At 40.3% G+C, this 25,077-nt stretch overlaps 1 protein-coding gene across 9 annotated transcripts in view; it reads left to right on the forward strand.

Moving 5' to 3' along the window:
- The first annotated feature begins 1,488 nt into the window (after nucleotides 1–1,488).
- UBR5 (ubiquitin protein ligase E3 component n-recognin 5) overlaps nucleotides 1,489–25,077 on the forward strand; it is an 85,955-nt gene continuing 62,366 nt past the window's right edge. For 7 of the 9 annotated variants that reach the window (XM_059485191.1, XM_059485225.1, XM_059485242.1 and 4 more), the window contains exons 1-6: nucleotides 1,489–1,798; nucleotides 18,998–19,042; nucleotides 19,509–19,590; nucleotides 19,766–19,842; nucleotides 20,628–20,747; nucleotides 23,759–23,948. In XM_059485191.1, the coding sequence (XP_059341174.1) occupies nucleotides 1,737–1,798; nucleotides 18,998–19,042; nucleotides 19,509–19,590; nucleotides 19,766–19,842; nucleotides 20,628–20,747; nucleotides 23,759–23,948 (576 nt within the window). In that variant the 5' untranslated portion in view covers nucleotides 1,489–1,736. The remainder of the gene's footprint in view (nucleotides 1,799–18,997; nucleotides 19,043–19,508; nucleotides 19,591–19,765; nucleotides 19,843–20,627; nucleotides 20,748–23,758; nucleotides 23,949–25,077) is intronic. The other 2 variants (XM_059485200.1, XM_059485251.1) reach the window with 2 other exon arrangements.

A 25,077-nucleotide genomic window follows, 5' to 3' on the forward strand; every position in this document is an offset into this window, starting at 1 on the left:
TTCTTGGATTAGCTCCTTGCAGCTGAACTGGAAAAAGAGCCTAGGAAGAAAGGGGAGTGGAAGATGGGAAGTTACAAAGTTTCTTAAGGTCTGAAAGCGGGGAAACAAACTGAGAATTTTAGTGTTCATGATTATACAGACACAGAAATCAATTCTAACTCACTGAACTAGCTTCCAGAGGTTTTTTGCCACCGCTATCATGTGATTACCATCATTCCTCACATGCTAAAAAGTTCCAAGTCAGCTTTCCAAATTTCTGATTTCCCGAAAACAAGCAAGAGCAGGCTGCAAAAGCAGTAAATTGCAGTTAAAAAAAAAAAATCACCAAAATCAATGCTTGGTACAATCCCTACTAAGGTGTTTAGTTTCTATAGAAACAAATGGCTGTTTTATTGACTTTGCTACTCAACCTTCGGTACATTGAGATGTTAATTTGTTCAAAGCAGCTCCATTGGCAAGGTGTGGAACAGTTGAAGCCTGTCCAGAGGGAGGGCATGCAAGGCCAGAGGCAGCGGGAGTTTCACAGCGTGGCAGCTCTTTTTATTCTTATATACCACCAACCCACTGCTTAGCCTGGAGAAGACTGAAGAGGGACCGCATCAAAGATATTTATGTCTTAAAGGAATGTGTCAAGAGGATGGTGCCAGACTCCTTTTGCTGGTGCCTAACGATAGGACGAGGACTAAAGGCCAGAAACACAAGTGAGAAAACAAGTTCCACCCCAATGTAAGGTAGAGCTGCTTTATGCAGAGAGTGGCAGAGCAGTGGAATTGCTGTGGGGCTGCCCAGGGATGTCGCTCCCTCTCTGGAGACATTCCAAAGCCACCTGGCCAGGTTCCTGTGTCACCTGCTCCAGATAACCCTGCCTTGGCAGCGGGGCTGGACTGGATCATCTCCAGAGGTCCCTTCCAACCCTAATGATTCTGGGAACCTCCCTAAAAAACCGTGAAAAATCCCGGCTGCTGCAGGGAAGGCTGACTAGAAACGCAATTCGAAAGGGCAGAGCCGGCAGCGGAGAGCGGGTGCTGACGGGCGCTGGGCTTGAAGCACCTGCGGGCATCGGAGGAAATCCCTGTGCCCCCTACAGGGCACCCCTGGGACGGGCACATCGCGGCCCCACACGCCGCCGCCCCCGCTTCCTCCCGGGCCCAGAGGAAGCGGCTCCGGCTCCGCTCCCGCCCCGCGCCTCAGGGGAAGCCGCGCGCGCCGCCCGCCGGGGAGCCGCTCTGGGAGGGGGGGGGGGAAGAGTGCGGAGGGAGGCACGTGGTGCTTTACGTCCCTCTTGCGCAATGACGTCATCGCGGCCCGCCGCGAGGGCGACGCACCGGGCCAATCGGCGGCGCGCTTAGTGGCAGGGGAGGGAGCAGCGCGCGCCAGTCAGCACGAGGCTTGCACGCGCGCCGCCGCGCGCGCCGGTCGAGCCCCGCCCCTTCCCCGTCGCGGCGCACGGAGGGCGGGGGAGGGGGGAGGGAGAAGGGCCCGCTGGAAGCCAAGATGGCGGCGCGTGCGTGAGCGCGGCGCGGGCCCAGCTCCGAGCGGCGCCGTTGCGGCCGTTCCGCCCCGCCCCGCGCCCGCAGCGCCGCGGCCGCCGAGCGCCCTAGACTCCGCCGGGCGGCCCCGAACCACCCCGGGGGAGGGACGGAGGCCGAGAGCCCCCTCCCCCGCCGCCCCCATTGTGTGCCCGGCCCCCGCCCGCCCGCCTCCCGCCGCCGCCGGGGGGGGCACCGGCGCGGAACATGACCTCGATCCACTTCGTGGTGCACCCGCTGCCGGGCACCGAGGACCAGCTCAACGACCGGTGAGGGGGGGCGGAGGGGAGGGGCCCCCCGGGGGCGAGGGGAGGGGCCCCGGGGCAGCGGGGCCGGCCCGACCCCCCCCGCCGGGCCGCGGTTCCGCCGGGTCCCGGCGCGTCCCGCTCCGAGCGGCCTCTCCCGGTCCCCGGCACCGCCGGCTTCGCCCCGCGCGGGGCTGGGGGGCCGCCGCTTTCGCCGCGGGCCCGGCGGGGGCTCCGGCCGGCCAGGGAAATTCCGGCGTCCGGCCGAGGAAGGGGGTTCCCTGGCCGAGGGAGCGGGTTCCCGGGGATCCCTGGCGGAGGAGCGAGAACGTGTCCATGTTAATGACGGATGGAGCGAGGCAGACAATGCGGATGGGGGATCGCGGTGTGAGAGAGAATGACGGGAGCGGCGATAAAGGCGGCAGCGCTGTCACACGCAGCGCCGGTGTGCGCTGCCTTCCCTGCTCACGCAGCCGGTGCTCCATACAAAAGGAGGCCCGATCTCCGAATCACTGGTGGTGTGCGGCTTGGCTGAGATGGGGATGACAGCTGCCAGCCTGGAAACCACGCAGCTAACTTTATGTAGGATTGGGGGAGAGAAATTGCAGGGAAACTGGGGAGAAACTGGAGTGCTTTGAGAGAAAATGAATCCATGAACCAAATTTTCTTCACTGCTTGACGTTTATTTGACAGATCTGTGTGGCTGTCAAATATTTCTTCTATAGCAATTGCTAATGGTGTGTGTAATAGCTTGCAAATTTTACTTCTGCTCTTTTATACAGGAATTCTTAAAAACTTAATCTTTAATTTCTCACAAATTTATGTGTGAATAAATCGTGATGTTTAATCATCACTGGATAGAAACCTAAAGTGTTTTTACACTAAAGATAAATGCTATTTAATGATTCTGAACAATATTTAAGTATTTTTAAGTCCTAAAAAGCATATAACCTCTTGGTTATACTCTCCTGGTTTTGATACTACCGTAGGTCAGGGTCCAGGTCGCTTCACAGTCGTTTGTAGTTAGGTCACTTTTCCTGGAGCAGTCTTTGCTGAGATGCCTCTTAAAGCAGGTGAGGTTTGAGTGTGTACAATGAGGAAAATAGGTAGTTTTGAAGACAGAAATTCTGCCTGACTACATAGTCTATATGTTTACACAGGGAGAAGATAAAACAAATCTAAAACCTGAAGTGTGTTAGTGTGGACTGTACTTTTTTCCCATAGCCTGATAATGCATTTTACAGAATCCTACTTCCTAGGAGGCCTAGCCATTCCTACAGAATCGATTTGCTTTCTCCACAGGTACTGCATTCAAATTTGGCATAGACCATCTTCCTTTAGAGTGACAAACTGAGAGATGATGCTGTGTTAGGACTTACTGCTTGCACTCTTTTGGTTTGGAGTAAGATCTAGGCCTTTGAACTTGAAAGGACCCCAGTGGATTTTCATTTTTTTTTTCTTTTTATGTTGATAGGCCCTTAGAAAACATTTAGCATGTAATTATCACACTTTGCTCCAAGTGAGAGAGCTCATCTGTTTTTTCTTTAATGTTACCTCTTCTGTGGACATATTTGTATAAAATACCAATCCCTTTCAGTCTTCATAATGCTTTCTTGTTTTTTAAATTTTTTTTCTTACAACAGCAGCAGCTCTTACACCTACCTTTTGATACAGGAAGCTTCAAAATGAATGGTAATTAATATATGGAGAAAGCTGCAGCAGTGCTGTTAAATAGTGACTATTCTGAAAAATCAAGTGACTCCTTGATCTGAGCTGAAAGTCAGAAATTGCAACTTCATAAATGTAATTTTACTAAAAGTGCAGTCGCTGTGTATCAGAACTTGTAATGCAGTGAAATCAGAATGATTCATAAATAGGGTTGAGGCACACACATATGTGCTGGAAATGCCAGTTCAATTTTATCAGTAGCATTGCTGCTTATTACTATTCTGTCAATGTTGATCAAGATCTAGATAGCTTAGTAAATTCTCATACTGATAGAAGTTAGGATCTTGGAACATCTCGTGTCTCTGTGCTGGTTCTTTTCTCTCTCACTTTATGGGCTTTTTTGAGTCTGCTGCAGCCAGTGGTTAGTCAGGGTTTTTTTCTGTCCGTATTCTGAAGGATAGTTGTTTCTCAAAATCAGATTTTGGGATCATATTTCTGTATTGTATGCTTTCAGTAATGGATTTGTGTTCTGCTCCTGAGGAGTAATCACTTAAAACCCAAGGCATTTATCACTGCAGTTCCATGTATTTAGGATCCAGGACACTGTTGAAATTTGTAATTAAGTATTTAATGCATTATGCTTAATAACCAGTGTAGATGTGTAAAGGCAGTGGTTTTTGGAAACCATCCTTCACCTGAAGTGTTGCTCTGCTCTTAAGTAGTTGAAAAAATGTGAGGAAGTAGTTCTTTCCAGTTTGATTTGGTGCATTTTCTGCCATTCTGTCCACAGTGCTTACTAGGTTTTCTGTGTAATTTGTTATCACACTTATTCATGCAGCAACTGTGAGAATGGCAAAACACTTCAAAGAAAAGTGGAGAAAGTAGCTGTAGAACCACAAATAATCAGAGGACTCCTGAGCACATCTACTCATCATCTGAAAATACTTCTTAGCTAGTGTTTTTGAAAATGTAGGTTAATATTGCACCTTGATGGTAATTATTAGTCCTCTCTTGAATAAGCTGAAACACTCTTGTCTGGGAGCTGTGACACTGAAGAGAGTTCACAGAGGACAAGGTCATACTTAATTTTGTAGTTGTATTAGGATTCATCTTTTGAAATAGATACTAGGGTAAGCTTTTGTTTAGGATGAACTGAGGTAATTAAGGTTTTTCTAGTAAGTTTATTAAGGAGGACAGGTAACTTGGAATTTTTTCCCCAAGCTGTGTGTTGTCTCTAAATTGAATAAGAGGAGTTTAACGGGAGAAAAATTCAGTATGGCCTGCAGTTTGAGAAACGACTCCATAGGGTACTTGGGATGTAAATAATTAATGGCTTCAGTATTTGAAAAAGAGGTGTCCAGCTTCTGTTGTAATGGGTGTTAGATATATTTTGACAATTATCCACCTCTTTCAGGGTGGGAGACTTTGTGCTTTGTGAAGGAAGTTTGACACAGTTTCATAGATAAGTTAATCTAAGTAAATTCTTAGTATATTTCTTAATTTTATATTGGGTGAGGAAGTGGGTGTAACCATGACAAATAGCCTTTTCTTGGCTGTTATGAAACCTCACAGGAGCAGTTTAACTTGCTTCTCTGGGAAGGAGAAGGGGAGTCTTTCACCTTACAGAAATGGCTTTCCATACATGAACTAACCTTCACTGACAGGATTTATCTCAAAGCTTTGACTTTGTTTTTACCTTGTACTAAAACAATTCTTGTCAGCTAAACCATTTAAGTCTTAGCATAGAGTGAGATGTAATTTTTGAAGTGGTCGTTGACACAATGTTAATGCGGTCTTTTCTCTCCTGAAGATGAGATGTAATGAATTTGGTTAAACAGAGGGTATTCTGAATATGAGGGTTTAGAAGTGTCATGTTTTAAGTTTTCTGGCAGTGACATCTTTGAAACCAGTAGCACACCTGAGAAAAGTTAATTTGAAGCTTCAGTGAGTCTGTATGTAGAGTCAGCTTTGGGGGAAGAAAGGATGATCTCGTTCTTTACATGACTTTGTTTTCCCTTAATAATACATTCAGTGCCTGTCTCTGTTATTTAAATGTTACTTACTTTAGGCCGTGCCTGAACTGAAAATTTAAGTTGTGTACTTTGCATTGCCTGCATTGTTTGCAATCTCTGAATTTATGTGGAAAAAATAGCTAGCAAGAACATACCTTTTTAATCTGCACATCAATTTAAGGTACTGTGCAAGTGATCTGTGGATTTGTGGCTGCTGCCCTGGCAAACACCACCCCCCTTGCATTTACTGATGAGCAAATCTGTTAAAAATCTCAAGCAGATGTTGCTGGAAGGAGCTGGCGTAGGGTGTGGTGTGGCAGTGCAGGGAGGCAGCAGGGATGTGGAGCTGCTGCCCTGGCCCCACACGTGTGCAGCAGCCGTGCACAGCGAGGGAGAGAGCTCCTGATGATGGAAGTGTTCCTGTTGCAGTGATACTGCACGGCTGAACCCCCTCTGCTACGTCTGGGGGAGTCCCTGTCCTCTTTGCACAGGAAGGCAGCCTGAGCCCCAACTTCTCTGCTGGTACTGATGTGTGATCTGCATCGCTGCCCCCAGCTGGGGAAAAGAAAGGATTGACAGATGTGTTCTTAAATAGAGAATCTGCAGGTTTTGTGCACATAATACAGTACTTCTTTTATCTTAAGTGATTTACTTTGGTGTGCTTTGAACTCTTCTTGATCTACTTAGCAAAAGTGCAGGTAGCCCACCTCAAACAGGAGTAGGTGGTTTAATTACTGGGAAGCCATAACTGATGTATTAGTTGAAGCCCCCAAGTTACAGCTGCTTGATAAACTTTAGGAACAGGCAACGTGTTGAACTTGGTTTTAGGATTAATTTCTTGAAAGCATAGCCAAATTTAGATTGTGCTCTTTCAGAAGAGAAGAAGGGAACGGTATGACTGTCATGACATTATTATTATCATCACACTCTTAGATGGAAACACTTTTTAAAATATCAGATAGTTTGGCTGCCTCAAAAGATTTGCACCACCACTATAGTAATATAGACTGTTACAGGATTCATATGTGCAGCAGTGCATTAAGATTTGATCTTAATATTGTTTTTTAAGAACAGTAATTTGGGAGGTTAAGCGTCAGAATGTTCAGTGTTATTTCATGTCTGGTTGAATGTGGAAGGTTACTTTTACATAGGCCGGTATTCTAGGCCTTTTTGGACTTTGCTCTGCCAGGGTCCTCTTGTGATTACAGCTGCGTGCTACACCCCAGATGCTGCTCTTTAGAGAGCACGTATGTAATTGTCTGTGAATGTTCTTGCTGAAACTTTGCTGAGATGTTGTAAGTCAAAGTAATTGCTCTCCTCTGAAGGCGGAGGTTTGTTTTCCCCGCCTCTCACATTGCACGAACTGTAAGTTTGTGATCCCGGAGGAAACTGACTTCAGTTGCTGAAATGATACAAAGATAGCCCTGGTAAAGTCAAGTAAAGATAATTTAGTGCATTAAGAAGTTGAACTGGTTTATCTCCTTGTTGGGTGCACATGAGAATATTTTGAAAAGTGCTGCAGGAGGGAGAGTTGGTGGTGAAGAACGGGAAAGAGGAAGCAGGGTTGAGTTCCTTCCATTTTGAAAGCAGCAAGTTTATTTTGGCTACTGTAATGTGAAACTGTACTGTGAATGTGATCTGGGCTGAGAGTAGTTATGACCTGTCACAAGGAATTTGGTAAAATAGTAATTGGGGCACAAATGTTGCTTTCTTTTTCCTTCTCAAATCGGATATGTAAGGTTTGAGCATATTTTTTGGACCAATAATAAAGTAAGACTAATTGACTAAGATATTAGAAGCTGTATTTTAAGGTTGGCACTGCAAGTCAAAGCTGTCAGAGAACAGCATTTTAAGTCAACAACATTTATAGACTAAATATTTGTAAAAGTTAAAAACTATAAATAATGACATGCATTTGAGGTAATTTTGGTATACTTTGTATTTATGAAATATTCTGATTTCCATGTAGGATCTTTGTCACATTTTTGATTCAGTCAAAAAATAAATGTGAAGGGTGTGACACTTTCTTTCTTAAACTATCTAAAGTAGATAACTGTTCAGTACACAATTATACTTACATGAAAAATGACTTGACACTTGAGGAAAAACAACCAAGGATGTACCTAAGCTTGGCAAACTGCAAGGTGTTGTAGCTGCCTTTTCACATTCCTGGCACAAGTAATAATTTGTGACTTCAGTAGGTGACATTATATATTTGAAACTTATATGAAGAAGAGAAGGGGGTTCAAGGTATTTTGTTTTAGTGATTACACTAGCAGCAATCTAATTTGCAGTTACTTTTGCAAGATACTTAGTGTAAAAGCTGCTGTTTTGTCTTTCTTTGCATCAACAGCCATTTATGCAGGAAAAAACATATACAGAAAAACTACTTGTGCTTTTCAGTTGTACGGATTTTTTTTTAAACCTTGAGTTCATTGAAGTCCACTAAGGATTTGGTTCTTAGCAACAGCTCCACATAGGAGACTGCAGTAGTTGGCATCTGTGTGTGCCCCAGAGAAAAGGTGAGGACAAGGCCTGGTTGCAGTAGTTAGAGGATTTTAAATTGGGAGGAACAATTTGGAGAAAAAAGATGTTGAAATAAATGCACAAACCTGATTTTCACAGTGCACACATGTATTTTGTCCAAACCTTTAAGCTTGACAGTTTAAGTGAGGATGACACAGCATTAGTTACTCCATTACAGGAATAATTATCCAAACTTCAGATCGCATTTGCTCTTTCTGGCATAGAACTATTTTGACAATAAACTCTGTGATCTATTTCTAAAAGTCTTTCTGTGCTTAAAATTGCAGGTCATCAACATTGCTTTCTTTTCTCTTACCCTTCCCCTCTAGGGAAATTAGTATTTTGCTTCAATTTAAAGAATGTTTTAGTTTTATAGGAGAGAGAACACATACTCACTGATACAAAGGCATGAAGTGTGACAATTCTAAGCAGTTGAAACATACTTAAACCTAAACAGAAAGGTTTAAGGTGGGAGCACTGGTTGTCTGCATTTACACCTAAAACTGCCCTTTGGTTCCAGGTGAGGAGTGATGTAACCATTCCATTTGCTGTCCTTGAAAATTTCATCTTCATCTCACAAGTCTCACTGCTACCCCCAGCACTTGTCAGGGGAATTTCTCATACTAAATATGTTTCACCCAGTCTCTCAGCAAATCCCAGCTGCTGCACTTTAAAGTGCAGTGTGTTTTACAGCAGCAATCCATGTTGGTACAGTGAATATTTAACATCCCAACTTGATCATTTTGTTGCAGTTCTAAAAATGATTTTTGGTGTAGCATCTATCAGTTTGTCTAACTGGCTGGTTTTTGTAATCCCTGGTTTTTGAGGTGATTTCTCAAATTGCTTATATCTACAGGGGAGGTGAAACATGTATTTTCTGTAATGTTGTTTTGGACAGCTTTTGATCATTAAACTGGTTACTGCCTTTTATTAGAAAAGATGCCTGAAGATATTTTGGTCTGTCTTCCTGATTTAGTTTTTACATTATGGTGTTTATGAAAGAGTGCAGAATAAAAACTTTGAAAACATTTCCCTGATTAGTACTATTTTGGACACTAGCTGTGTTGGGATTTCTTGCTATCATTGTTTTATTGCCAGCTATGGGGTCTGCCAGCTTAGTTTGTGGCAGCAGTAGTGTAATGCAGCAGATAAAGGTACCAAAGCTGCTGGAGATTTCAGTAATCTTACAAAATTTGTCTTCAGCAAAAAAAAGCCCCAAAAATAATCCACATTTTAGAGAGTGTGTTTTTTGTTTGTCAGAGGAATCAGTTCAAAATATCTCAAATAGCTGAGGGTGATAATAACCATGCAGCTGTAGTTTGTCTATTCATTAGGAGCCAGCCCAGAAACTGCTCTGTACCCAGGTCCTGCTGGTGTTACTTTCTGCAGCATGTTTGCCATCATCTCTAGTTAAACTGGAAGCTAATTTTGTCTTTTTTTTTCTATAGAAGTAGTAGTTGACTACTTGAATCCAAACCTGTGATAAAACAGCATTTTTAAAATTTGCTTACCATCTTTCATTGTGTTTCATTGTCTATTATCTGTTATGTTTCCTCAACCTCTCACCTTTTTCACCTTTGGGATGAATTATCTCTCTATACAGGTAGCGAATTCTGATACAGAACTCTGTATAGGTAGGGAGTTCTGAAATGAATCTTGGTTGGCATCTCTGGATTCTACTGAAAATTGTAATTTCACTGGGTAGGTGTCAGGGTAGAGTCTGACATTGACTCTACATAAACAAATGTTTGTGTTACAGTGTTTTTCCAAAAACTTAACTGGAGAATAAGTATTTGGCTATGGGAATAATTTGAATGTACACCTTACTCTGCTTTTGCTTGAAGCCATTGGAGTTTGTCACTTCCTTCAGTAAAGATGGTATAATTTTAATTTTTTGTTCATTTTGCAAAATTAATTTTTTTAAATGTCTCTGTATTTATTCTTTCATTTATTCTATTTAATTCTTGCTATTCTCTATCTAGCCTAAAAATAGTCAGAGCTGTATTTTTTTCTCTCTAGTAAATATCAAGATACATTCTTCTAAAGAGAATTTATGGCTTTTAATCTATTTCATATTTTTTTAGTGTGAGTTATTGTTGTCTGATCTTTAATGAAGATCTTTCTTAGGTTGTTGGAATTCTTCTGCTTTGAACACAGTATATTATTAACAGCAGTTTTTCTTCTCTCATTTTTCATTTTTTTAAGTCATGGTATACACAGTTCACTGACTTTCACAAAATGTATCTGTCTCTAGAGCAGTAATTTAAAGGTACTTAATTAAACCTTCAAATGAGATGGGTCATTACATCTTGTCATTGTGGGGTAGATTGGGTAGGCAGGAGGTGATCTGGCAAGGAGTGCCCTGTTCCTCATGGGAAGGCTCGGGACTAACAGGCTGTTTTGCTGGAATGGCTAAAGTTTATTTTTTTCTCTTGTGGTGCAGAATCTGTATCTGGCAAGATTGTTACCAGAAATACTGTGGCCCTAGGCAAAATGTGATGCAGGAGGTACTCAGTGTGCTGCTTCTTCTAGGGGAACCAAAACACTGGTTAGTTACACTGAGGGAAGCACCTGGGGTTTCATGGCTGGGGTACAGGCAGATGGAAAAAAGAATTTTTTTTTTTGGCAGTGCAAAAAAGTATTGGGATGAGCTGTGCACCTCAGAAGCTGGGGTTTCTTACTTTGCCTGCACTGTGCATCAGACAAAGCGATTTGGCTGCTTGTTTTTCTGGCATGGTGCATGCTCTCTACTGTTTATTCCAGGCCTCAGTCCATTCCTAAATCAAAGATGTAGAATGAGAGAAAGGTTTTGAAGTTGTGTTTTTAGTGGAAGACAAAGCACTCTTCAAAGTGAAGAGGAGGTCTGGTATTTAAAAGGCAGTTTTTAGCAAGTTTGCAAAAGTGACATGCAGATAACACTGTGATATCAGAGTTTTGTTTAATATTTCAGGGCTTGGAATTGGAAGAATTGGCAAGTAAAGGACTGGACATACTAAGTGATCTTTCCCTGTTGCTAAAACTAATTCAGAATGAGAATAAGGTTGTTAGACTTCATAGCAAAGCAATTAGAATTCAGTTCTTGCTTGTGCTTTGTTTTTAATAAAATCACTTGTACAAAACATACAGTTACTTTTCTCTAGTCAAGACACTGAGCATTTAACAATGTGGCAGTTCTTACTTTAAAAAATATTTTTATAGCAATTGAATGTTCTAATCAAAGAGCATTTTCCAACTTTGCATAAAAAGTGATCACAGCTCCCAAAAGCTTAGAGCAAAGGAAAATGGTGAAGAGATGATTTGGGTTCCTGCAGTAGCCTCAGCTGGGACCAGAACCTGGCTCTCCAGGTTTAAGTTGGTATGCTGGTAAATTCACAGCCTCCCTGGTGCCTCCTCATGAGCTCCTGAAGGAACATCAACAATCTTATCACAGTGGGACACAAAGAGGTTCTGTGATTTTCAGTGACTGGATTTTTATTTTGATAGCATTTTTTAATGGAATCAATACAGCACTGTTCTGACTGTAAAAATGGGATTTTTTCTTTTCTTTGCCTTAATGGGGTCCTTTAATTTTCACTTATTCTAGTTAAACAAGTAGCTATGTTTTGATAGCTAGCATTTTTTTGTTGTTCACTGTAGTAACACTGCTCATGCTCTTATCATGTGTGCATTTTCCAAGTATCCTTGAATTTAGAAGCATGGGGTTCTAAATTCCCATTATTTGTGTTTTAGTATCACAAGAGGATATACTTCCTAAAATGATGTATAGTTGAATAGCTTACAACCTTAGTTGTTTTAAGAGTCAGACCTCACCCAACTGAGGTGGTTAATCCAGTTGTTTAGCTCTGGGGTTCTGGCTAAAGAAATGGTCTTCTGCTAAATGTTAAACAAAACAGCTGCAAGGACTTTGTGCAGTTGAACAGAATGTAGGACCACAAAATGATGATTTGATGCATTCTGCACCAGAGAACAGATTTCTGTCTGGATTTGCAAACTATACTTTTGGAAATCTACTGCCATAGAAGGACCTCAAATTGAACCTGACTCATTCTCCTATAGTGTATTTTTCTTTTTTGCCCCCCAGAAATGATACTAGGTGTTTAGGCAACTACAGATATACTTCACTACCAAATCCTCTAGATAAAGTGCTAAATAACATGTAGGCATGATGTTAACTCCTCTGTGGCAGTCCTGTCAGGATCATACCATTTGTGATTTCTTCCTGTTTGTATTCAGATTGTTAGCTGAAATGGTGCCTTGCTGTTTCGTGGTTTATGGGTATTTGCTTATTTAAAAAGCATGATTGACTTTGTATTCCCCTTGAGCTAGGCTATGGCCATCCTCTGCACTGTGGTGTGGGGTTATGGGGGTTATGGTTCTGTCTTTTTTTTTTTTTTTTTTTATTCAGAGGGGGTTGTTTTGAGTGTCACTGAAATCTGAAGAAGGGGTGTAAGTAGTTTCTGAGCTAGAGGAACCAGTCACCCAGCTTAAGAATTCATCACTAGATAGAGGCATTGCACAAATTTTACAGGTGTCTGCCCCTGGAGCTGCTGTTCCTGCTAAAGAAATAGAGTACTTCCAGCTGGATATTTAAGTACCTATGATTTTTTTTACTGAATGTGTAACTCTCTGACACTTTTCTGACTCATTGGTGTAACTTTTTTCCTGTGTTACTGACCATAGAGGGATTCTATGCAGCAAAACATGAGCTCCCAGCTTTTCAATGGCAAATCCCCTCCTTTTGCTGCTGTGCCTTCAAGTCAAATAGATGGAGATCACATCCTGAAAGCATTAAGTCCTCAATATCAATTGCAGAATGGCTGAGGTTGGAGAGACCTCTGGATATCATCTAGTCCCATTACCAGGCAAGGCCATTTACAGCTGGTTGCCCAGGACTGTGTTCAGGTGGCTTTTCAATAACTCTCAAGGGCTGGGACTCTACAACCTCCCTGAGCAGCCTGTGTGAGTAATTGGTCACCCTCACAGCAAAGAGAGTGTTTCCTGATGTTCAGAGAGAACCTCCTGTGTTTTGGTGTGTGTCTGCTGCCTCTGGTCCTGTCACTGGGTGCCACTGGAAAGAGCCTGGCTCTGTCCCCTTTACTAGCTTTGCTTTAGGTGTTCATATATGTTGAGAAGATTCCCTCCAGAGCTTTGTCTTCCCCGTGCTGAAGTCCCAACTCTCTCAGCCTTTCCTCTTGAGAGAGAGTCGCTTAATAATTTTCGTGTCCCTTTGCTAGACTCTTTCCAGGATGCTCATGTCTCTTTTGTAGTGGGGAGTCCAGAAATCCAGATGTGGCCTCATGAGTTGTGAATAAAGAGAAGGATTGTGTGCCTCAGCATGCTGGCAGCACTTTCTCTATTGCAGCCAGAATGCTGTTACCTTCTTTGCTGCAGGGCATGTTGGCTCATGTTCAACCTGGTGGCCACCAGGACTTCCAGCTCCTTTTCTGCCATGCTGTTCTCCAGCTGGACAGTCTCTGGCATGTGGTTGTTCCTGCTGAGCTGCAGGGGTTTGTGCCTTGCCTCCCCTTGGTTCTCATGAGCTCGCTGTGCTCTGGATGGCAGCGATGCCCTGCAGTTGGGTGCCATCAGCAAACTGGCTGAGGGTACCCACTGCTCCATCATCTGCATCGTTAATGAAGGTGCTGAGCAGGACTGGACCCAGTACTGACCTGGGGCACACAGCTTGTCGCTGGCCTCCAGCCAGACCTGGTGACACCAATCACCACCCTCTGGACCCAGATGTTCAGACAGTTTTTGGTTCACCTCACTGTCTGCTCATCCAGCCTGAACATCAGTCACCAGCTTCTATGTGAGGATTTTGTGGAACACAGCACTGTAAGCCTTGCTAGGCACTCTACACTGCTCTCTCCTTGGTCTTCTGTACAGTGATACAAAATCTGCCTTCTTTCCTTAAAATTGGAACTAAAATACATGTTCTATTTTTGCTAATTTTTCTTGTCATGCTTTAACCTTTTTGTGGGCTGTCTTATACTGAACGTAGGTCATTGTCTGTATCAGTGTTGTTATTAAATAGTAATGGTCTACTGTTGGAGAATTTTCATTCTACGATCACTGTATTACCTGAAGACTGTTCAGTGACAGAAAGCTGTTTTCAGGACATTGTTTGGTCTTTTCCATTAGCATTCTACTGCAGGTTCAGCACAGTATGTTACCATCGCTCCAGAGAGAACTGTGAAGTGATAAGAACTACCTTTCTCAACCAAACTGACAATCCTGCAAAATAGGAAATAAAGTTTAGGAACCATGTTTTGTAAACCTGTGTTGGCTGATACTATGAAATAAAAGAACAGCTGTTGAAGTCAGACAAGAAGTCCATCTTATTTTCCTCTTGTTTTCTGCTGACAGAGACCAGTGCTAGATGAACAGGAGAACAGTGTTAGAATAGGGCAAACATACAGTGATGCTTTTCCAACTTCTAAGAATTTGCAGCCTGGGGATTTCCTGAGCAGCAGGTGTTGGTTTAGTATATAATAACCAAATAGTCCTAATTTATAATTCTTGAAATGTAGAGAGGACACAGTGTAAGTATCATGGTTCCCCTGAGTACTAACTGAGTAGAGCAATGGGTTTCTTTGTCATCTAGTTCATTTCAGTTATCTGTGTATTATAGTCTAAACACATTATCCCACTGCCCTGATGAGCAGTATAGGTTACCTTGGAGCCTGTCATTTTGTACTTCTGCTTGGGATTTCTTTTTTTTTTTAATGTGCATTACTTCATTTTTACAGATAATCTTATTGCCTGCTTTTGTGTGGCACTTTAGCATTTGATTTTATGGATTCTTCCCCCTTTCTACCCAGAATGACTTAAAGCACACTCTAAATCTTCATTTATTCCAGCAGTAGAAAGGTGTAGCTGTGGAAGGCTGCCTCCTTGGAAGCTGCTCTCTGATGTTTGAGATGGCAGTCAGGGTCAGGATCCTTTTGTATGCTGTATTGTGGCACAGAACATAGCTGGGTGTGACTTTGCATCAATGACAGTATCTAGTGTCAGAGTGTTATCCTGGGATTAGGAAACAAATGTATTTGCTTAAGCTTTTCATTGGTGTCCATTTTCTGCATTTTTGAGACTTTTTGTGACACTGATAGAGTGGCACAGGAGCTCATTTCCATGTGATTGAGGACAGGCAGGTGAGAGAGGTCCTTGATCTGGAGGCTGAGCAGCTCTGCTGGGCCAGATCCTGAAAACTGGCCCAGAGGGGCTTTCCTGGCTCTGGCTCACTGTGCTCAGAGCACTTGAGGATCAGGGACAGGGATGAAGCTTGTATTCACCTTTTCAGTGTTGATAGGTATGTAATACTGTTCTCCAGTGCTTAAGTGGATTGTGTCATATGGGTGTGTCCCCTTGGCTATCTGCTTGTTATTTTTATTAGTATTAGTGTTGGCCTTCCCTTGGAAAAGCATTGTAGTGGTACTTGAATACTTCTGCCTGCTCTGGTGTGGAAGTGCCATGTTTGTTGGCATACAGACGTCATTGACATATTAAGTTGTTTTAAAGATCACTTAAAAAAATCTACCAGGTCTGAAGTAGCTTTATTTCTTTTTTCCCTACCTGAAGTTGTTCATCATACCAAGCTGGTTTTGGGGGTTTTAGGGTTTTGAGATGTGTTGGTTTTTTTTGTTCGGTTGGTTCTTTCTGCGTGTGCTTGTGTGGTTTTTGTTTGGCTGGTTTATGTTTTGTTTATCTGGTTGGTTTTTAAAAAAAGTACCTTTTCTTCCTCTGCAACTCTTACCTTCAGTATTTTGAAATTGAGTTTCTCTGTAACTCTTTTGCATTTTTGAGCCTAACTTGCTTTTGTAAAACCAGATATGGTGGCAGGATGGCTCCTGAGATGAACTTGTCAGGAAATAGAAATCTTCTTTGAGAAAAGTAATGTCTTGTGATGAATAAAAGTGCCATGTCAGAAATCTGAGCTGTGTAGTCCTGACCTAGAGCCTTTTTGGTTGCTTAGTGTGAGCATAGATCTCTTCTATTCTGATCAGTTTCTAGAGGCTAGAAATAGGAGCTTCAAAACTTGAAATAAAAGAAATCTCTCCTTGTCTTGGACAAACGGAATTTATTTTCCTCACAACTGTTTTTGGATTAATTTCACTAATAATATTTAAAGAATGTGTGTCTTGATAGAAGCCGTCATCACGAAACTTTTTGTCTAAAAGTGTTGCCAAGCTAGTGTATTTCTTCAAAAATGTTTGTGCTGAAAATGCTTGTTGCTTCTAACTTTGTCCTTTGAAGTAGTTTAATTGCCTTTAATGAGACCTTTTTGAAGTGTAGTCTGTCAAGGCATTTATATTGGAGATTTCATTTACCACAGAAAGGTCTTATGACCTTGATGTGAGAATTGACTAAATCATCTCTGCATTTACCTCTTCCTCCAGAGCACCATCAGTTGAAATTACTGCACTGTGTAATTAAGATTAACCTGATCTTAGATAAGCTTTTCCCTTCAGAGGGTCAGTGGTACAATGCCCTGCAACTGTGCTTGTAGAAAGGCTTAGATTGCTGCAGGAAGTGATTTCAAGTTTGTATTTTCACAGAGAGACTCTCCATAGAGAGTATACAAACACATCTTTCTGCTTTGTTCTTGTTTTCCTGCTGGTTTGGTTTTGTGATTGGTGTTCATGTGAATGCTGATGCCAGCACAAGAAAGGGGAGGAATGAGGGTGGAACAGCAGCTCAGCAGGAACAGCTCCAGTGGTGTTCTGCATCAAATTCAAGTCCTCGTGGACTTAGAGGAGCATATGAGCAGTACTTGATAATTTTGCTGTTACAGCAGTTGCATATGAGATGGTTGAGGCATGAGATAGTTTTTACTTTTATTTTTCTTTCTATAGAAGAGTTTAGTGCTTTCAGCATTGTTACTTACAGCTTTCTCTGTTCCCTCCTGTTAAAGATTGACAACAGCCTTTTTTCAGCAGTGTTAGATCTCTTTTGGTTTGTGCTTGTTGCAGATAGATCTGCTCTCTTGAGATTGATGTTACTCATGGATTCATTGCCTATTCAAGTTTTAGCTTTCTGAGCATATTTCTTTCCTATTATTTCATTTTTTACAAGTATAAAAGGAATGGGATGATATTTTTCAAATTTTAATGCTGATTTCTTTGGTAGTGTTCTGGTCTTGTGACCAAGGCTCAGTAAGGAAGCTTTAAATGTTTCCCATAGACTAGTCTAGTAACCATCTCCAATAAAGTGCTACTTTTTTGCCATCAGCTTTTCTTGCAGGCAGTGCAGTGAATTTAAAGGTAGGTTTTCCTATTCTGTAATTATTACTCCTGCTTGCCAGGAGAGAAATGTTAATGGGAAACTGCTCAGGATTCCTGTGGGAATTTGTTAGGTGATAAACTCAAGACATGGAACTTAGGGGTGTTTAACTTGTCAGATATCACACAGCAATCCCTGCTTGCTGTATAAAACCGTATGATAAGGTGAGGAGTGTATGCTGTTCAACTCGGGGTTCATTCCATAGTCTCCCCCAGTAGTTCACTCTTGTGGGGTACCTTTTGCACAGATAGCACGGGAAGTTTGTGTTTTCTCTTGCTTTTGTGCGTTATCTTCACAGAAACCTTGTCTGCCTATGTACTCTTGGCCTGTGTGAATTAGTTGTGGCTGGAAATTGGGAGTGTGAAATCGCCTACTTACAGATTGGCAGCTTGGCTTGGATAGCAAAAGGCAATTCTAAACACATTCAATTCCATCCTGCTGTCTTCTTTTCACTTCTCCCTTCTTCTTGGGCTGGAAGTTACTTGTATCAGTATAAAATACCTTGTTTCTCAAACAGATTTAGAGATTTATTTTCTTTTTTTTTCCCCTTAGGACAAGTACTTTGGAGTTAAACACTGTTGCTAATGTTAAGATTTCTCTGTTTGGACCTCTAGTTTGTTTTCTTTCTCATGCTCAGGGTTTGCCAGTAGCTGAAGTCTGATGTCCATAGTCTGTGTGTAGAAACTGAAATTGAGCAAGTAAAAATGGAGGATTTTAAGGCATGGATTCAGAGGAAGACAGTGCTGGTGTGCCTGTCTTTTTGCTAGGTTTAGAAACATGTTACTGATTTATGCTAGGATGAACATAGTACCAAAGCTGAGATTTTTGTAATCTTATTTAGAAGACCTTACACAATTTTTACAGAATTAGTCTTGGTTTTATATCTTGATAAAATGCAAGTACTCTGACTATAATTGGAAGCTCTTTGGGGGTTTTTCAGGTTGCTTGTCCTCTTTGGAGAGAAAGGGACCCAAGCTTTAATTGACATGCTTCCTTGATAGTACTCTAGTGTCTTTGCTGCCCACAGAGGATCTTTCCTCAGTGGATTGGACGTTACCTCAGAAATCACTCTGTTCCTTTCTGGTTTTGGAGGCTGTGTCCTGTAAGCAGGAGTCGTATATGGGTTGGCCCTTTCTTGTGCTCTGATATTTTGAGCTTTTGGAAACATTGTCTACCTTAAGTAAAGGTAATGTTCCACATAACCCTATAAATAGTGATGCTTCTCTGGTTTCTTCTGTTAGTCAGAATTTGTTTTTGTCCCTTTTGCTGTTGACTTTTGTTCACCTATTTCTTTGTGTTTTCTGTTTTGGGGAATATACTGTCATATTGTTGGCTCTCACGTGCCACATACTTGGATTTCCTAGAAGATTATAATCCTTTCTCCTCTGGGATACTGTATTCAATCTTATACAAGGAAATACAAGTATATCTACAGTTCCTGGTCATTGCTTTTAATGTTTATTTTGTGCATGAAATTGTAAATGGTTGTAACAAGGCAAGAGTAGTGTTTTTTGATAGTGACTTGCAAAACACACAGAAATGCAAGCAAACATTGGTTCTATGGCAAGGGTTAAACTCCAAAGTAAAACAGCCTCCCAGCACCAGGTAGTATTTATATTAAACTTCAATAAATGTGGTGGTAAGTTGTTCCCATAACATCATAAATATGCTGTGTGAGTGGATGTTGTGGACTGTGGAGTACATAATCAAATAACAGCTTTGTTTCTTTCTGTTTCAGATTAAGGGAAGTTTCAGAGAAGCTGAACAAATACAATTTAAACAGGTAAGGCATATCATATGCTGCTGTAAATAATTTAGGAAAGTACATTTTTTCTAACAGCAACAGAAGCAGAAGATTTTACAGTAGGTGATGGAGCCTTAGAAATCCTCAGTGCTACTGATACTGAAGTCCAGACATGCTTCAGATAACACAGGAAGAAAATGAGGGGTTCTCAGTTATGATAAATTGTATTATTAAATCTTCATTACAGAATGACTTCTTAATATGAGGTATAAACCCTGTTGTTTATTGCTGATCAGATTAAGTGAAAATATCATCTTTTAAGATCTTTTCCCTGGATTTTATGTGCTGTGTGCTTCAATTAATGCATGTTTAGTAATTTTTGAAAGTTTCTTTTGTATTTGTAGCCACCACTGCACATTTTTCCTTTCATGTACAGCTTGATTTTTTTTTTTTTCCAGACTTCAAAAGTTCTAAAATACTATAAATTCTCACTTTTTATTTTCAGCCACCCGCCTTTGAATGTATTGGAACAGGCCACTATTAAACAGTGTGTGGTGGGACCAAATCACGCTGCATTTCTTCTGGAGGTAAGTTCCTGAAATCTTCTCAGATAACAATCTTGAAACCATACAGTTAAATTAGTTATTTTAACATTAAATTGATTAATACTGTTCAATAACTGAGGACTCATGTTTTAATTTTTTGGGTAAACTTGACTTACATTTCAGTTTTGAACACTTGCTTTTCTTTTTCTAAATACAGGATGGTAGAGTCTGCAGGATTGGTTTTTCAGTTCAACCAGACAGATTGGAATTGGGTAAACCTGAGAATAGTGATGGGTAAGGAATGCTTTTCTTCTAAGATATTTTTTGAACTCGCTAAGCAGCTCAGCTGCTTTTCTGGTTTTGTTTTTATTTGTTTTCAAAGTAGATTTTGGAATGGGTACTTTGAGTAGAGACACAGTGGTTATGGTGATGCAGCCAAACAGCCTAGCTTGACAAACTGGTGTAGGAAGAAATAGTATATGTGATTCTGAAAGAAGTGAGACAGGCTCTCTTTAACTTGAAGAAACAAGCTACTCCAAAAATAATCCTTAAGAAAGAAGCTGTGTTAAACTGTTAAGCTTAATGTAGAATCCACTCTGAAAGTAGTCCCATCTGGCAAGGCTCACTTTCTAGATCTGTGGTCCTTAGTCCAGGTAAGTCCCCCTTAACAGGACTAATTAATGGTTCACATTTGAATTTAAACCACTTAATATTGAAGTAGCATACTCAGGCTCAGGTTTATAGATAGAACACCTGCTGATTACAATTCGTACATATACACTAATGGAAAATTTAGCACAGTGGCTAACTCCAATCACTAATTAGCTTAATATGTATTTGCATCTGTGCTATTATGGATTGCTGATGTACGTAAGGTCTGTTAGGCATGCTTTCCACTTTCTTTTTCCAGTGTACTTCTTAATATACACTTAGATTAGTTTGGAATATTCCCCAAGGGTGTTGCTTAAGCTGGTATGTTACCAGAATAAGTCCCTGAGAATTTCAACCTGGGATTCCAGGTTTTGTTCTTAACCCATTTGGGATTGTTTTGTGACTGATTTACCATCTTTTACTTTCAGTTCAAAGTTGAGCAGTGGCTCAGGGGCAGGAAGGACATCCAGGCCAGGCAGGACTAGTGACTCCCCATGGTTTCTGTCTGGTTCTGAAACTCTGGGCAGACTGGCAGGCAACACCCTTGGGTAAGTTTTGATAGGATTGAGGCTGCAATCTGTTTGTTCCATATTTGAGTATATGTGTATACACATATATAAGTTGTATGCAGTATGTCTAAGGAAACGTATAACCACAGCAGTTGTGTAGGTAGGGTATAACAAAAAAAAAAAACTTGACTTGGTTAAAATAACAGACATTTAAGTGACCCTTCAGCACATAGGATATAGAGAATTTTTCATATATGTGCGAAGAATAACTTGGCTTGGGCTGTGTTGTCTTCTTTTGAATGTTTTTTTAGTTCCTTGATTTTTGAAAAACAGTCTTTTAGAGGGACACTATTAATTTAAACCATGATAGGCCAGGAGAGTGCAGTGAAATGAGTGCATTTGTGCAGGAAGAACCTTCGTTATGGGCTCCATTGTTTTGTGCCTTCCACTCCCTTGCCCCAAGTCATAAATGGTGTTTTGATAGCCAGGGTCCTATACATAGTAATGAAAAAGGAACATTTGGAAAAGATTGTTTCTCAGAACCTTTAAAATTGTACTGTATGCAAAATGTACTGTATAGATCCAGATTTCTTGTCATTACCTTTAAATTGATGGTGTCCCTTTTTATAGAAATGTGATTTACATTCCATAATGACAGTGATCTCTTTGTTATGTGTTTTTGTAAGACATGTCTAACTATGCTGCTTCCTAATTTTACTGACTACAGTAATAAGAACTGTGGTTTCTGCATGTGAATGATTTGTTAAGCAGAAGGAACTACATATTTTCCATGATTTTCCAGAAATTTTTTTGGTTTTTTATTACCAAATCAACTAATTTCATTTGGGCCTGAGTTGCATGAAGAATAACCCATAACCTTCCCATTTTTTTTTCTGAAATCATTATGCATCTGAACCTAAAAATCCATGTGTTAAACATCAAAGACAAACTAGTATTGTCATGTTTAAGAACTTATTGTGGGACACGTAACACTTTTCTTTCCCCTCCTTATTCTTAGCTAAGCATAATGTGTTAAAATTGTTTGAATTTTAGAGATGAACCCTGAAGTGTTCCTAATGTCTTCTCTTGAATGTCTCAGAAGTAGGTAGTTGAAAGTCACTGAGCTAGTAGAATAGCAGTAGGCACTATAGCTAGTCTGTTAAAAGGAGTGAGTAATTATCTTAATAAATTGAATCTAAACCCATTCAAACTGTAGTGCCATTAGAGTAGGTAACTGGATTTGGAAAATTACCAGCATGCTGCTGCATAGTAGAGAGATGTGATAAACTAGTAGGTGAACAGAAATGAGAAAGATTTCTATTCTATATTAATATTTATTTTAGGTTTAGATGGCTTTAATAGCAAAGTTGTTTGCCTTAACAGGGCCAGGATAGGGCTCACAGGGAATATTTGGATTGTTACACAAATAGAAATGGTTTTAACTGTTAGATGTCTGAATGATGCCATTGATAGTTTATAACTTAAAGTAGAAATCTGTAGTGAGTATTAATATCTAATATAGAACTTTTTCTTTAACCCCACACCTCCCTGCAGAGTGTTGAATTGAAAGTTGCTCTATAGGTAGAATTTGACTTCCCCTCACCCCAGTTCTTTTCCTCTCAGCCACCTTCCCACCTTTGGAACAGTTTAGGTGGCTCATTTTATTTAAAATGTCACATTCTTTAGTATTTTTTCTTTCTTTTTTCTGTTTTCAGTAGTATTTTTTTATTTTTTAGAATTCTGTTTCTAACTCTTGAGACAAGACTTCTCCTAAAGACATAATTGAACTGCTTTTTGTCTTGTCATTGTCTGTGGTTGCTAGCTAGAATTCTGAAAATGTAGATGTCTGACAGAGCCTTGTCTTAAGCAAGACACTCGAGTTACTCTGTGATTGCAGGGGGTTGTCAGGAGGAAAAAGAAAACTCAATTAAAAAAGGGTGCTAGTAATCAACTGAAGGCATACAATGCAAGACAAGTATTCTTACATAATTAGCTTTTAATAGCTTTTGATAGACTTTTAATGTAAATTTATTAGATACTGTTTCAGAGAACGTGTCTTTATTTTCATGTCTGATTTTAAATGTATTTATTGAAAGGAGTTTGAGACTTCAGGAGGTTGATAGCAGGAAGGGTCTGCTGATACAGATTATTAAGTAGCAGTAATAGCATATCCAGTAACCTTTAAGGTGTATTACAAGATAAAGCTTAGCTAACCTTGAAGAACAAGCTAGAGTCTCTCGTCTTTCATGGCAGCAGATTATCTTGTCTTAAATTCAGAGCATATTCAATTGACATAGTTCTGTGGTGATAATTATTGATGGATAATTGTAATGAAGGTGAGATGTCTATTTCTACAAATCACTGTCTTTTTGTTGCCTTATTTTGATGCTGATTTGTAGAAACAAAGAAACTGTTCAGTGAGTTAAGGCATGTTTTTGCAGTGTGTGCAGTTGTTGATTTCTGGAATAGGAATATGTAAAAAGTAGAGTATCTCTTGAAGACTATTCTTGAGGATCAGAGAACTATCTAGTGTAAGATTTCTTTTGCTGTAGAGAGGATTACTTGATTTTTCTAGTATAATCTTAGCCAATTTCTTAATGTAAATCAAGTATCAGAATCTTTAGAAGGTCCACCTAAGCATAGTGATGTTCTGTCAGAGCCACTGACAGTGAAGTTGGTGCATGTGTGCTTTTATAGCAGGAAATTGACAGATAATGCTGCTGCTACTGCTGCTTTTAGAAAATCTGGGAATTGATCCTTTTATGTGTTCATGTATGTGTACGTCCACACAGCTATATGAGTAGGAAGGAATGCAAGTTCTAGCTGGAGTCCTTTTTTTATTTCTTCTGCATATTTCAGAACTTTATCAATTTCCTGGTGTTGTTGTTCTTTCTAGTTTTGAGAGTTACTTTTATAGCGTTTGTCTGTGAAATCAAGCTGCAGTATTTTTCAGGGTGTTAATAAGTTATTAGTAATAAAACTAAAGATGTTTGAAGTAGTCCCCAAGGTATGCTGCTGTATTAAAAAACCAAATAATCTAAATCTTCTAGAAGTCGCTGGAGTTCAGGGGTTGGTGGAAGTGGAGGAGGATCTTCTGGTAGATCATCTGCTGGAGCTCGAGACTCTCGAAGGCAGACCAGAGTCATACGCACAGGACGTGACAGAGGATCTGGACTGCTGGGGAGTCAGCCACAGCCAGTGATTCCAGCATCAGTCATTCCAGAGGAACTGATTTCACAGGTGTGTGAACTAGAAACTGCTTGTTGCCCAAAACTTGCAGAGCTTCTCAGAGCATGTGTACCAGAATGTGTTGTAGTAGTACCTGTTCTCCAAGGAGTAATGGCATGCAATTGAAGAAATTGACTTTCCTTATCTGACTTGGTTTTATTCTTAAGTACGTAGTGGAAGTGATAGACTTTTGGATTAGAATTAGAATTTTCATTTCCAAACGTCACCCAAGACAACGTATATGTTTAATGTAGATGTGGAGGGCTGTGTTTGATTGCAGAGGGGAAATTTAGTGAGAGAATCAGGTATTTGAGAATAATATCAAATATTAAGTTTCTTGAAGGAATGTAATGAAGGAAGGCAGATTGACTTTTTTTTTTGTGTTTGATAGAAAGAATGATCCATTTCAGATGTAAATGAAAGATAGAAAATTTATTTATTCTCTTGGAAATACTGATAATTTTTCTTCATGGACACCTCTGCGTACTTTTATATAAATGTGACTTTTATGAATGTTGGGTATATATTGCTCTGCTTTTGCCTTTTAATGCACTAAAGTCTGAAGAGGCGCTTCAGTCTATTAAAACATTTTCTTTATATTTGAAGAAAAGAATATGTTCAAAATATGTGACTAGTTAATGCATTTTAATTATTAGATTAGAACTAGTTCCTGGTTGATATTTGACATACAGAAGTTGGTTGCTAGGCAAAAGATAATCTGCTTTACTTCCCTTGCTGTGATATTTTGCCTTTTTTGTTTAATTTTATTTTTAAATAGCGTACTTTGTTTACCTTCAAAATAGAAGGCATCTGAAACATTTTTGAGGTTACTTGAAAGCAGAACAATGGAAAAGATCTTAGCAGATGGTCTGTAGACTCTAGGAAGTCTCAAAAATCTGTAAACTTCTGTCATAAAAGTTTATGACAAAAAATTTACCTTTGTGTGCTATTAGAATTCTTTTTTTGCTTGCCAGCAGACCATTTTATTTGGTGCCTTATTTTTACTCTGTTGTTAAAGTACTCAGTACTTGTTTCTTACATTTTTTTGTTTCTGGTCTTTCAAAACTCTTATAATCTCTGACATTTGGTAGAGGCTAGTCTGGAAAAACAAAGTGCTCTGAGTCCTAGGGTCAGTGGAATA

The sequence above is a fragment of the Ammospiza nelsoni genome, chromosome 1, assembly GCF_027579445.1.
Source record: "Ammospiza nelsoni isolate bAmmNel1 chromosome 1, bAmmNel1.pri, whole genome shotgun sequence".
Classification (NCBI taxonomy): Eukaryota; Metazoa; Chordata; class Aves; order Passeriformes; family Passerellidae; genus Ammospiza; species Ammospiza nelsoni.